The sequence below is a fragment of the Caloenas nicobarica genome, chromosome 33 (genome assembly GCF_036013445.1).
Source record: "Caloenas nicobarica isolate bCalNic1 chromosome 33, bCalNic1.hap1, whole genome shotgun sequence".
NCBI lineage: Eukaryota > Metazoa > Chordata > Aves > Columbiformes > Columbidae > Caloenas > Caloenas nicobarica.
In genome coordinates, this window is record NC_088277.1 from 2,141,005 (window position 1) to 2,154,756 (window position 13,752).

Here is a 13,752-nt window from a genome sequence, read left to right on the forward strand (position 1 = left end):
ACTTGCATTTACTGTACAGACTGAAAGCTAACAGAGTGTAGCTGGCCCTCTTTAATCAATACAAACATATTAACCTATATCTCTGTGCTATAAAGGTTCCAAAATTTGCATGTGACATGCTGAGAGATGGACTTTATGGAGGAAGAGAGATCAATACTGGAAGAAGCAAGAGAGAAACGAGGATGAGAGTCAAGTACCGCACTGAAAACAACCGAGGGTGGACAAGTCCCAGTCAGCCCCGGCTCGGTGAGTCACTCTGGTGAAGTCTGTGCTCTGCCCTGACAAAACTGACCATCTAAACACTATCTGGAATGAAAAAAATGTCCTCACATACAAATATTTGGGTAATGGCAATTTAGAAAAATTCTGCTCCTTACTGCGAGTGTCAGTGTTGGCAAAGCCCGTAAGCAGGACTGTATTTTTCCAAGGAACTGATGCTGCTTATGTAGCGGGACCCCACTTGATTAAGGAATAGCAGTTTGGATTATTTCCAGTAAGCCCTTTTCAAAGGATTATCAACATTTAGCAAGATGACCAGGTTCTGTAATCAAGCTTCAATGAGTGAATAAATTACCTTAACAAGAGTGGTCAAAGCAAGCAGCTTCTCCCTTGGACACAGTACTTTAAGAGTAACTTAAAGAGTCCAGATTGCAATTGTCTTTCCCCTATAGACTTCATAAAGTTTCTCCCACACTCAAGATTTCAATACTCCAAAACCTTACTACGCTATTAATGCAATAACCTGGGACACCTGGTTGCCCAAATCCTATTGAAAATCCAAGCTGGACTCAAGATATTTAAGGTAATAAAAGCTTTTCCAGAAAACATGTTTGGGCTACTGCCACTCTGCTTTCTCAGTGTATAAAATATTACTTTATGATTTGCCTGTAACCCATCATCCATCCCTCAGAGGAACGGGAAAGGCAACGTTCCTTCTCTACACAAGTTTCGTGAGACATCTGGAAGGGCACAAACGTGAAGAGCACAGGTCCTGTGAACCAGAGGGTGGCATCCATCACCCGCAGCTGACAGAAATACCATTTCTAACTGGTCTCAAATTAACTGATAAAGCGTTACTGCTACTTTGTATAGCACCAGGCGGGAAATGCCGTGTTAACAGAGAAACCTGTGTAATTCCTGCGGAAGCAGTTAAAGACCATTTCTGATGAAATGGCAATAGCCTCCTACATTGCACTGCTCTGCCCTCAAAAACAACTGCAATTTGTAGTTTGACAGAAAACATTCTATTTTCTGACAGCAGAAAAAAAAAAAAGATACGATCATTCAGAATGCTGGATCTATATAATGTCAGCAACTAGAATTTGCCCAGCACATATTAAACCAGAAACTCAAATGCCAACAGAGCTGTGTTTTAAGAAGCAAAGCAAGTGTCGGTGGCATTGTTGAAGGTACCGGCTGTGAACCTCAGTGCAGCTGGTGCTCAGCAGCCTCCAGCACTTACTTGGAGAACCGCTCCACCAGGGCTGACGACTTGTTCCTGTTGACTAGAGAAAGCTCTTTCGCAGTGATTTTCAAAGACTGTGAAGTCCACTGTCTTCTATTAAATGGGGACGGCTCCATCTTATCACCACCAATACCTATTCAAGAAGGAAGTAAAGGGTCAGTAATATGAATTATGTGAGCAGACAAGTAGAATCACAAAGTGTTCGATACTCGGTCACCACCCAGGTGCTCCCAGCGTACTAGAGCCCTGATCATTCGGGATCTTGTCCATCAACCGACTTAGAAAAAAAAAAAGCATCAGATTAAAATTATCATTTCCTCTGCACATGCCATTGAGATGGTGCCGTTGATAAAACACCAGCCCCAAAGAGAGAGAAGTCGCAAGGCAGGAGTGAGACACGCTGTGATTGAGGAGGACGCGAACGTGAAGCTCTGTGTTTCCTACGCACACCCGGGCTCCAGGAAGCCCTAATATGCCCTCTCTTGTTCTGCTTTCTAAATCAAATGTGCTGGCATTTATGTAAGAAGGCTCGAGTTATGAAACCTAAGAGGATGTAATTCCTATGCAAACATTTTTCATTCACTCTTGTGCTGTTCATTCTTAACACAGCAGCCGTTTCCTCTGGGAGCTGAAACGGGTCTTGTGTTCAGGGAGGCAGCTGTAAACCTCGTGTTGCAATCGCTATCAGTTACCTAAAGGAATAGTCTTAACTACCCTGCCCTGCTATAAATGGGAAGAGATTTTGTACAGCTTTTCACCACAGAAGCCAGCAAGACTATATCAGATTTTTTTTTTTTTTTTTTTTTACATACTTAGTTTTGTGGAGAAGGAAAGGAGGGGAGATTAATTTAAGGAGTTCACTGATAAGACAAAAATAAAGCTTGTGGGGCAACGCCTTTCCTTTTTTCCTCTTTCTTTTATCCCTGTCACACAATGCCTGCAGCAAGTGCACTGACGATCCTGCAATGCCAACATCAGGCAGGCTGAGCTCTTTCGCGCATTTTCCATCAGTTTCTTTAACTGATTTGCACCATGAGACCCTGGAAGTCTGAGTATAGGTCACACTGTAAATGGAAGCACCTTAAGACAACTTGATATGAACAGTCAATCAAACGTAGGAAAAACCCCACATTTCTGGAATGCGACTGCTCAGAAATGACAAAGACTCCGGATTCTGTAACGCCTCAGCCCAGAAGAATGTGGCTGTGGCAAGAACTGAGCTGCGGCAAGAATTTGGCTGCGGCAAGAATTGGGCTGCGGCAAGCGCTATTCCCAGCACTGGGCTGAGAAGAGCCCAGCTGGTGCTGGAGCCAGAGGAGCCTCCACGAGCTGCTCCCTGGCGCTGCAGACAACACGAGCACACAGCAACGTCGCTGTCCTGGGGGTACGGCAGGAGGATGAGACTTTCTCCACCATTCCGTAATTCACCTGATGTCATGGAGAGAACGACACACCGTGCCAGCACACGTTCTTTTGAGATAGCGATTTAGATGGTGCTTTTAGATGTACAGGTTGAACTATCGTGGCAAACGAGAAAAGTCACGCTGGATTTTTGTGGCAATGTTGAAACACGCTGGAACTCCTCATCAGCGTTACAGTTCCAGTTGCAGCTTCAGACCCATATCTCCCGCTCCAGGCAGTCCCTGAAACGCATCTGCTGCCCCTTCCCACGGGCACGAGAAACTCGGATACTTTCTGAAATTCAGGCTTTAGCACCAAGTTCCCCTCGTCTGTGAAGCTGTGAACTCTCCATGTGGCTGCCTCAAAATAGTTACCAGCCCGTGCCAACTGCACAACGATCACCCGCAAAGAAAAAGGATCTCATTAGAATATACGAGGAGCGCACAATTTTCTCCCTTTTTAAAAAGCATGTTGCATATGGAAATAAATGAGCATTTCTGTGATTACAGGGTGCAGTCCCTAGTGTGGATGCCCAGCAGCATTTAGCATACGGATTTAATAAAGCCACAGAAATACATAGAGATTACAGAAAGAATTTACTTCTGAAGAATATGTCCCCATTAAAAAGAAAATCTGAATCAGCCATATAATGCTACCATTTACACTCTGTTTTATGATTAATCTTGAGCCAACAAGAGATCACCTGGAGCCCCACTCTGCAGTTTAAATGGCCTTTGACAACACAGAGCCCGTTCTGCCGGGAACAGTCGCGGGGTTTCATTATTCCCTTGGCAGAGATAACAGGTCGTTCATTGACACGCACCTTACACGGAAGGACAGCTTCGGCAAAACACCAAGAAAACAAAATCTATTTTTATTGTTCAGAAAATAAGCCGGGTTTGATGCCCAGACATTCCACTGCAGCTCTTTGTGGACGCGTTTTCTCCCCATTGTTTTTGTTCCGTTTCCCTACCATTTTCTCCGCTAAAGCCACAGGGACATTAAGACAATCAGGCCTGTTTTGGCAAAAAATCTCTTTATAAAGGCAGCAGCTACTGCTCAGATGTTCAAATGGAAAGTTAAGAAGCATATTTGGAATCATAGTCACTAGAAAAGACAAAAACCAGAACACTGAGATGCCCTGAAACTCGTGCTCTCACATTTTTAGCACCATTCCACATCCTTAGCACTTTCCCCTGCGTTTATACTTTCATATTCAAACGTCTCTGTCCTTTTTTTGCTGCTCCTTCTGAATAATTTATTCCAATTCATTTCAGGAAATAGTCCTTTATCGTACATAGTAAGATTTAAACGAGGTCTTGAGCATCCTGCACACCGCAGGAGGGGACGGGAACCCAGAACTGAGCGAGGTGTTGAGAAGGGCAGGGCTGTGATTTAACCACGAAACGCACCAAATCTGGTAACTTTAAGAGTTTAACAGTGGAATAAAACCCCACATATCTACACAGGTCCTGAAAGAAAAACTTTATATTAGCGCCTGCCCCAGAGTGGCACAGGGTGATTTATTACAGGTGGTTAAAGCGTCTGCAGGACCGTGTGACAATTCCCGACAATTCCAGGGGCGGCCCCGCATCCCCCCCGGCATCGTGAGCACCGGCCGGAACCGGCGAGCCCAGAAACACCTGACGGGCCCCGCACCGAGCAGCGGCGGGACGGGGCTCTCCCGCCTCGCCCCCCCAGCCCGTGCCAGCCCGCAGAGCCCCGGTGCCCCCCTGCCGGGGGTTGGGGAGGTGGTGCCCGGCTCCGAGCTGCCTCTGCGGCGGGTCACGGGCTGCGGGCACCGGCACAGCCCGCGGCCCAGCGCCCGGCGGGACCCCCCGGCGCAGGTCCCCTCTGGGCTGCCCCGCACTGACAGGACCCTCCCGTCCCGTCCCGTCCCGTCCCGTCCCGTCCCCGTTGACCGGCCCTGCCCTCCCCACGCACCTGCGGCGGCCGGAGGCGGGTCCCGCACACCTGTCGCGGCCGAGGCGGTGACTGCCCCTCCGCGCCGGCGGTGGCGCTGGGCACCCGCGCCAGCCCCGCCCCCGGCCCAGGACACGCCCCCTCGCCGGGGTGGGGGGGAGGCTCTCCCCCCGCGCATGCGCACAGCCCCCCCACCCCGCGCGGCTCTGCGGCCGCTTCCCGCCCTTTTCGAGGCCGTGCTGAGGGGGCGGCTGCTCGAGGCCGCGGCCGCTGCGGGAGGGTGGGGGTTTGTGCCCTTCTCGCTCCCCGCTCCGTGCTGCTGTCCGTGCAGCTGTGTCCTGGCAGTTGGTATGTACAGCCCTGAGCATACGAGCATGGGTTGGGGGCCCACGGGCTCCTCCCGAGTTGCTGAGGTGGGGGTGAAGGGCCTCAGGGCGGCGGCTCGTCACCAGTGCCAGCAGCGGCCCGGCGCTGCGGCCTTCTGGTGTCTGGAGCTGCTGGGTTGTAAGAATGGGCTGTGTGCTGAGAGGAAGGAGTCACAGAATCGCAGAATGTCAGGGGTTGGAAGGGACCTCGAAAGCTCATCCAGTCCAACCCCCTCCGCTGGAGCAGAAACACCCAGTAGAGGTTGCGCAGGAACCAGGCGGGTTGGAATGTCTGCAGAGAAGGAGACTCCACAACCTCCCTGGGCAGCCTGGGCCAGGCTCTGGCACCCTCACATGAAGAAGTTTCTTCTCATATTTAAGCAGAATCTCCTGTGTTCCAGTTTGCACCCACTGCCCCTTGTCCTGTCCCTGGTTGTCACCCAGAAGAGCCTGGCTCCGTCCTCCTGACACTCCCCCTTTCCATATTGATCCCCATGAATGAGTCAGCCCTCAGTCTCCTCTGCCTGTGCTGGGATCCCCTGCAGACTTGGTTTGTTTGGAAACAAGAAAAAGGGTTTTCAGCAGCCAAGCGAGATAACCTGCATTCCTGAGATGCTGGAAAGTTTGTGTATCTTCGTTAGCATGACATGAGTGCTTGCTCTCCAGCCAGCACTGCAGCTCCTCGAGATGTTTATCTGAACAATGGACTTTCAGGAGCAGCTTTAGGTGTTTCATTTTATTTCTACGTTATTCATAACATGTAGAGTACTGACTTACCAAGTTAAAAAAAAATGCAGGTAATTGGTGCTATAGCTCAGTCTCCCTCCTGCTGTTAATCAGGCCAAGAGTTTAACGTGGCCTTTGTCAGACCCACAGTTTGTGTCTCCTTCGAGCTGTGTGGAATTCACAGCCCGTTCTGGGCTGTGGAGCAGCTAAAGTGACCAGTTAAAATGAACACACTGCTCTTGCTTTTATGGCAGTCTCAGCACTGACATGTGAAATTCACTCATTCCAGTAAAAAGCCTGAATTATGGCCCAGAAAATACATAAACTTTGTAAATACAGGCGTCGTATCTTAAATAAACAGCAGAGCAACCCGTGTGTGGGAGGTATGTCCAGGTGGAGCAGATGGGACGCTGTTATTAGGGCATGTCAGATAAACTTACATGTGCTGTTATTAAATGCGTGACTTGTACAGGAAATTGCGTGTTTATCTGGGTTAGTGAGCAGGACAGTCCAGTTGGATTCTCTTGCCGGAGCAGAGGTACCTGCTGCTGTTTCAGACCCCTCAGCTGCCCGGGACATCAGCACTGGACCGGAACACCACGGGCCATCTAAATGACACCAGACACCGATGTTTAGGCAGCTTTAGCAAGACATTCCTGGTCTACCGCTGCGCAGCCTCATCCACAGAAATGCTGCAGTGATTTAAGGGTTATAGAGAAAATACTATTTCAATAGACTTTCAAAATGAGAAATCATCCTCCTTCTCTCTGAATATATACTTACAAAAAGTTTAAAACTGCTAAGTGAGCATTCAGCAGCTGCTTCAATGTAAGTTTCTCCCCAAGGAAAACTATCCTCACTCTATTTTTCCCAAATCCTAGTTTTCTGAATGTGACTTGATCATTATATGGAATAAGTTTATATTTTGACCTGCAATATATTTCATTTGCTTATATGGTTACAACCTGTGGACAGTAACTTCCAACATAAGGCATTATTCACTCAGAGAAAAGAGGAGCATACTTTAATTGGTGATATCTTTAAAAAGCTGGAAAATATTTTCCAAAATATATGACTCTATATTGAATTAAATGAAATATGTAAGACTACATCTAATAGTTCCCTGTGGCATAATTACTGTTAACGTAATTATTCTTACTATTTTTCCATATGCTGAAATCAGACAAAAGTGATCATTTTAAGTGTTGCATATATATGATGGAGTAAATATTTGGAAATGTTGCGAATACAAAATATACTGCAGTAGGGCCTGTAAGTTTAATTATCCAAGTATCAAGGATAAAACGCTGCATCTCATGACTTATGTACATCACAAAAGCTCACAGGTTGCTAATCAAAATCAGTGACCAAGGATAACGAAAAAAAGAAATAAACAGTACATTAAAGATAAATGAAGCTTCTGTGCTTCTTTGCCCCTGCAGCGTCTGGCTGTGCTGGTTTCGGGAGAGCTCGTGTGGATCTGCCCGTGGGATCAGTGTCTGAACAAGGCCACGCTGCACCAGGAGGCCTCGCACAACGCAGCACGGATGGGCCGAGCCTCAGATGAGAGTAACAGTGAGAAATACCGCGTTGCCTTAATTAATTGTGTGTAAGGATTTGGGGATTTAATTTAGAATGTTAAAAACATCCTCATGGGTCAGGCCCATGGCACCTCTAGCCTCGTAGCCTGTCTCTGGTGGTGGCAACGGGATGCTGTTTGGGCAAGCACGTGAACTGGGGTGCTGGTGCTGTACTGTTTCCCTCTCCGGCACCCTGAATGTAGTAGAGATGTTACAGGGTGTGTCTGTGCCCCTTCAGCAGCTGTTTATGGACCGGTTGCTTGGGAATTTATGTAGAATCACAGAATCATTTAGGTTGGAAAAGCCCCTCAAGATCATCGAGTCCAACCGTTCCCCCACCCCTGGCAGTGCCCCATGTCCCTGAGAACCTCATCTCCATCTGTCCAACCCCTCCAGGGATGGTGACTCCAGCACTGCCCTGGGCAGCCTGTTCCAATGCCCGACAGCCCTTTGGGGAAGAAATTGTTCCCAAGATCCAACCTCAACCTCCCCTGGTGCAACTTGAGGCCATTTCCTCTTGTCCTAGTCCCCTTTAAACTTGTATTATCTCCACAGTTTTTTGTGACACCAAGTTCCAGACTTGTGTCAAAAAATACTTTCTTCTGGTTTGAACTAATCTTGTCGTTTCTAAGTGTGCCTCCCTGTTCTTCTGTAGCGGGATTCTGTGAATATCAAGTCTGCATTTGCTTCTGCTGTCCTGACTTTGTAAACCTCAATAAGATCCTCCTCAGCCACTTTCTTAATCAAAGAGTCCCAGTCTTTCCGATTGCTCCTTATTAAGGCAGCTCATCGCTCCTTTGCTCTGCACCCTCTGGAACTCCATCACATTCTTCTTGAGCAGCTGAGGATTTGTCCCAGCAGCAAGGGCTTTGGCCTCACCTCGGCGTCCGTGGCCAAAGCAGCCGACGTTCACCTGGCTTTTGCGGCTGCTCTCGCACCCTGAGCTGGCAGCTTCAGAGCCAGGTCAGTGACGATGCCCTGGTCGCTTTCCAGAGGGGCAGCTGACAGCTCTGAGCTCAGCGCTGGTTTTAAATGTGTTTTCTGGTGGTTTGGTAAGAGGTGGTTGTGAATTGCAGGTATAAAGGGTGACAGGTCAATAAGATATGAACAGCCTGTTCCGGGAAATAATCTCAGGTATAATTATTAACATATTTATGGTGCTTGTTTCTTTCAAGGGGTGGCTTCTTTCCTAGTGCTACTCCTAGATCAACAGATTGCAACTCCCCTAGTAGATTTATACCAGAGTGGAAAATTCAAAGAAATATCTTCTGTCTTCTCAGTCCTTTCTTTTTGATATTTCATCTGCTCCTTGCTTTTGGCATAGTGGTGCTTTCCGAGGAGTCCGCGTTCTCTGACTGATTCTCTGATTGTTGGGGCAGCCAAGCTTCCTACACAAGAGGCCCAGCACGAGCAGATGGGGTACGGCAGCTGCTGGAGAAACACCATGTGCTGTGGACAACGCTCAGACACCCAAATGGCTCTTTTCTTTCTTTTCTTTTTTTGAGGTCTCCACCCAACGAGTGAACTTCATGTGACCCCTCCCAACAGCACTACTGGTTTGTTTAATCAGTGATTAAACTGGAATTTTCCTTCCATTTCCCAACATGCTCTGTCAATCCTTACATTCCCCTTTTGTTTTTCAGTAAAGCCAAGGCAATATAAAAGTACAACAACCATGGCATAACGTCACTAAGGAGGCATCACACATCCGTATGAGATGTGGCGACGTGTCCCTTAAACCTAAATTACTGCCCAAGTGCCCCTGCCAGGCCCTGGAGCCGTTTCTGAGCTCTGTTCAGACAGGTCCGATTGCTCCTTCCAACAGCACGTGTGTCACCTTCACCAGGAAGAATAAAACCTAAACTCTGTGAGTGAGGCACAATAAAAAAACGCGTGCTGGTGTCCTACAACAGCAGCACAGGTTTTTCACTGCAGGGTTTTTCCATGTTTTCCTTTTAAAAAGTATTTCTTGTTTTCTAACCACCAGTGAGTGCAGAGCTGAGTATCACGTAATGATTCCCTGAGCTCCTTCCTGAGCAGGAATAGTTAACTTTGACCCCCATCCTTGTCTAATTAGAGTTAGGCTTGCTTTGCCCCTGCATCTTCCTACTCGTTAGCATTTTGTTTTGCCGGCAGTTTGAATGCCCACGTACTTTGTGTTGTGAGATCCTTCTCTGGCTCTTCCCAGTCACTTTGGGTACCCTGCATAATTTCATATCCTCAGTAAACTTTGACATTTCATTGTCTACCTCTTTTCCAAGCTCGTCAATGACCATATTGTACAATTCAGGTCTCGGCACAGGCGTGAGCTTTATTATAGCACTACGCGTTGGAGGCTTATGAAGCAAAAGCTGCTGTTCCTGATGAGGGAATCCCAACCTCCAGCACAGCAATGCTGTTTTCTAGCGGTACAAGCTTCATCTCTCCCCCTTGTGTCGCAAACCCCTCTTTGTCTGCAGGTAACTTTAACCAGGCAGTTGCTCACTGTGAGCTCTTTCATTCTCAGACACTCACAGTTGCTTCTTTTTCTTGAATTACAGAGTTCACTCAGCCCTCTTGGGGACTGAGAGAGATACTGGATCCACCTGCTGAACGCAGTTATGGATTTCTTCCCTTTTGTGCGCATTTCAGGTTATCACAAAGGCAACAAATGGAAGGGATGAATAGATTTCCTGCAGGATGGATGTTCCCTTTGGGACAACGCCAGAACCAAATCGTTCTCGTAGAGCCCTTTCCTAGCAGCTCGTGGCACTGGCGGTTGGAGCTCTGGCTTTTGGAGCCTGTAAACCTGGGTTCCCACCCGAGAGGCTCTACTGAGCAGCCCTCGAACCGGTGAGTAATTCGTCACCACTAATCTGGTGATTTGGGTTTCCATCTTCCTGATTAGCACTCATTAGGTGACTCTAGAAGTTCAGGAAGTACCATCCCCACTTTACAATGGGCGAAGTGAGGAACAGGAATCTGAAATTGCTGTTGAGTAACCAGCGCCAGAGCTGGGGTTGAAGTCTGGGGTCCTAGCCCTACCTTTTCGGCATTAGATGCTCTTTCTCACCAAGACACTTTCAATGCTCTTGGGAAGAAGAATGAGAGATGGAGGAGGAGAGCAAAACCACAGGTGGCTCCGCTGTGCTCCTTTTTTATTATTGATAACAATATTTGCCAAACAACTAATGAGTTTTTCCTTGTTGATTGTGTCAATGTATCTTCCTGAGTTGGCGTTCGCAGCAAAGTGCGGGGCTGGGGAGATGAACTGCTTCATGCCACTGGTTTTATCCATCTCTTTCCTGGAGTTTATCAGATGTTGTCAGGCCCTTTGGACTTAATTGACTTTTGAAAGACACAATTGCTGACCTGACCGCCGAGACTCTGTCACCAGCGCAGCTTCTGGCGAAGCAAAACATCTCCTGCCAGAAGCCAACGAGTCTCAGATGCCTTTTGCTAAATCGGGGATTTCTGGTGGAGTTAAATATTAACATCCTGCACAGCTCCCATGTGTTCAAGGTCCAAGCGGGAAGCGGTGCTGAGTCAGCCTGGCAGCTGCATTTCCTGCTCCAGCTCTGGCCTGCGTAATTCACTCGCTCCTCCTCTCTGTCTGGAAGTCTTAGTCCTGATGGAACCGCGACAAGGTGGCAGAGGGACATTTTGGCTACTTTGCACCACATCATCAGAGATCAGCTCCTGATAACCTCATACCCGGGTGGGTTTCCTGCCTGGCCTACAAGGAAGGGAAGCTCCTGGGTACCAAAAGCCGCCCATGAGCTGCAGAATTTCCTTCAGCTGTTAACGCCACCACGCTCATGCCACGGCAGGGCCGTGCTCCTTTCCTGGCAGCGCTGGGCAATGGGCTGGGAATTCACAGGGCAGCTGCTTCTTGTCTTCTTGTTCCCCACGCAGATTGCTTTTATATGGGCACTTTAAAGAGAAAGTTAAATCCTGTTAATTGGGGCAGTTTCAAGAGAGTGGCCCAGTCGCAGGAAGGAGGGCAGGCAGACGAGGAGAGCTGGTTTATTGAATATTATTGCCACGGTACATACACTCCGGCCCAGCCAAGTGTTTGGGCGTAGCCGGAGTCTGACACGGTCTGCCCCTGGGGGCTGCAGCTCAGTGCTGTTCACCTGCGCTGAACTGGGTTGGAACGAGACCCAGCAACTGCTGCTCCTCAGCGCAGAGGCTGCCCGAGGCACCCACCCCACGCTGGTGGGACTTAATTTTGCCTGGAAAGCAAATCGTTTACTTCAGCATTGATGGAAGTTTGTGAAAACGCGACTGCACAATCTCTGCTGAGCTCAGACCTAGAAATGGAGCCAGAAGTCTGGCTGGCTTTGGATAAAACTTCACTGTGGTTACAGGCATCAGGGGATCCTGTGATGGAGCAGCTGATCTTTCCAACATCCAGCATTCTTGCTTTAGGCCTCTTCTGCTGCACAATAGCACGTTTAGAGTTCAAAACATCGTCTCCTTGCTAGGGTTGTCATTTATTGATACCAGAATTATCGGTCAAGGGTTGTTGACAAAACTCCTCTGCCCATGTTCCTGATTCTCCCAGGCTTCTTCCCAGCGTGCCAGCATATCCACAAAGCCTTCAGCATCCTCAGCAAAGGGATTTCTAAACAGACACAGCTTCTCCCTCCAGCACAAAGGCGCTCGCCTTCCTGCTCAGGCCAGCGTGCCACCTCTGTCTGTTCCTCAAGTGGTGGCTTCTTAGTCCAGTGAATTAAGGGAGGAAATCAGGTCTAAGCTGGACTCGGCCCCTTTGAGACATGTTGACAGAGAAATGTATGCCTTGAAACTACTTGAAAAGAGCTCCAGGGAGGGAGAAGAGCAGGGAAGTGTCAGTTGTGAGCTGCTGCCCTCTCCTGAGATCTCCTCCCACCAGGAGCACGGCCCTGGCTCTGCCGTGACCTCGGGACAGCGCCAGGGACTGGCGGGCACAGAGTCAGCTGCTCTGCCGCGGGGTTCGTCCTCCGGATAGATGAAAGGAAAGTGGTTTGAGGTCGAAATGAATGTCATGGCTTTGGAGAAGAATTAAAGCCAGATGTTTCCAGCAGGCCTGCTGAGACTGGTCTTTGCTGACATCTTTACCAAGCCACTAAGGAGGCCCAGCCCGTGTCTGCAGAGCTCCGTGCCGGGAACACCCTGTAATCCCAGCGGCTCCGCTGGTTGCTGGAGGCACCGCAGCTGCCCGGCAGAGCTGCGGCAGAGACAGTGCTGCCAGCTCAATAGCTATTCAGCGTTTAAAAATATTCCTCGTTTAAAAATTATCCTCGCTGATAATGGTGACGGCAGCAAGGGTATAGTAACCAGAGCAGAGCACCTTTGGATGACAAAAGGTGGCGCAGAGCCGGGGTCAGCTCTCGTTTCAGGCACAACGCTGTGTGTTTTGGTTAACGGAGCGCAGGACATCATCCCTGTCCCAGGGCCTGAGCTTGGACAGACTGACAGATGGGAAAAGCTTTTGCTGTGCAGAGACTTCATCAGAACCAGGGAGAAGGTGTTTTATTCTTGCATCATGTGGCATCTGCATTCAGCTATGCCTGAATTCAGCTAATAACCATTCCGGTGTGGGTAGAACAGAGGTAAAATACTCGGAAAAGGGAAACGGAATCCTCACTGCAGCGCAATCGGGGAGGGAGCAGCGTTTCCCACTTCGCGAGGGAGTAACCAAAACCTCGGGACTGCTGGGTGTGCGGTTCCAGCTCACACCCAGATGTAATTAATCTTTTTGCCAGCGTAGCTGCTCCAGGCTCCCGACCACAATAGGTTTTGCTCTTTTGCATTTGTCAGTCTGCCTGGTGGTGATAACATTCAACTTCTGGCCTCTTAAGGACAAATTCCTGATGCTGTGCCCTCAGCGCTACCTCGAGGTGGAGTTTCCTCTTGCGAAATCAAGCGGGTGCTGAAAATGTCCTGTTGGCTGCGGTGCCTGGGAAAGGCTTTGCTCGCTGGTTTAGGTGGACGTGTCACAGTCCTCATCTTCCTCCCGCCCTGTCCTGGCTGCTCAAGAACAGGTGAGATGCCCTTGAGATCCCGTGTGCTGCTGGATTGCTGTTTTCTGAGGAGTAAATGATAAATTCAGAAGGTGCACCCAAAGCAAGCAAAAATAAATGGAGCAGGGGAAAGTTAGGTGGCAGGAAATCCCAGTTTTTACTGGCATCCGCTCATATCAGATAATTTGACCTGTAACAAAAAATAAATCCCACTGTAGTCCACTTCCCCAAAGCTGGCCAAGTGACCGCTGTGAAAAAAGGAGCTTTGTGCCATGCCCTTCGTTTGTTGTCACAATATCACGTCT

At 48.8% G+C, this 13,752-nt stretch overlaps 2 protein-coding genes across 3 annotated transcripts in view; one reads left to right on the top strand and one right to left on the bottom strand.

Annotated features, from left to right (window-relative positions):
• The window catches only part of LIMA1 (LIM domain and actin binding 1), a 26,781-nt gene extending 21,887 nt beyond the window's left edge, over positions 1–4,894 (bottom strand). For both annotated transcript variants that reach the window (XM_065654466.1, XM_065654465.1), the window contains exons 1-2: positions 4,811–4,894; positions 1,463–1,598 (exon numbers count right to left, since the gene is read on the bottom strand). In XM_065654466.1, coding sequence (XP_065510538.1) covers positions 1,463–1,581 — 119 coding nt within the window. In that variant the 5' untranslated portion in view covers positions 1,582–1,598; positions 4,811–4,894. The remainder of the gene's footprint in view (positions 1–1,462; positions 1,599–4,810) is intronic.
• LOC136000417 (basic proline-rich protein-like) overlaps positions 1,802–13,752 on the top strand; it is a 14,675-nt gene continuing 2,724 nt past the window's right edge. The window contains exons 1-4 of the mRNA XM_065654197.1: positions 1,802–1,888; positions 4,447–5,069; positions 5,121–5,202; positions 7,323–7,455. Of these exons, the coding sequence (XP_065510269.1) occupies positions 1,802–1,888; positions 4,447–5,069; positions 5,121–5,202; positions 7,323–7,455 (925 nt within the window). The remainder of the gene's footprint in view (positions 1,889–4,446; positions 5,070–5,120; positions 5,203–7,322; positions 7,456–13,752) is intronic.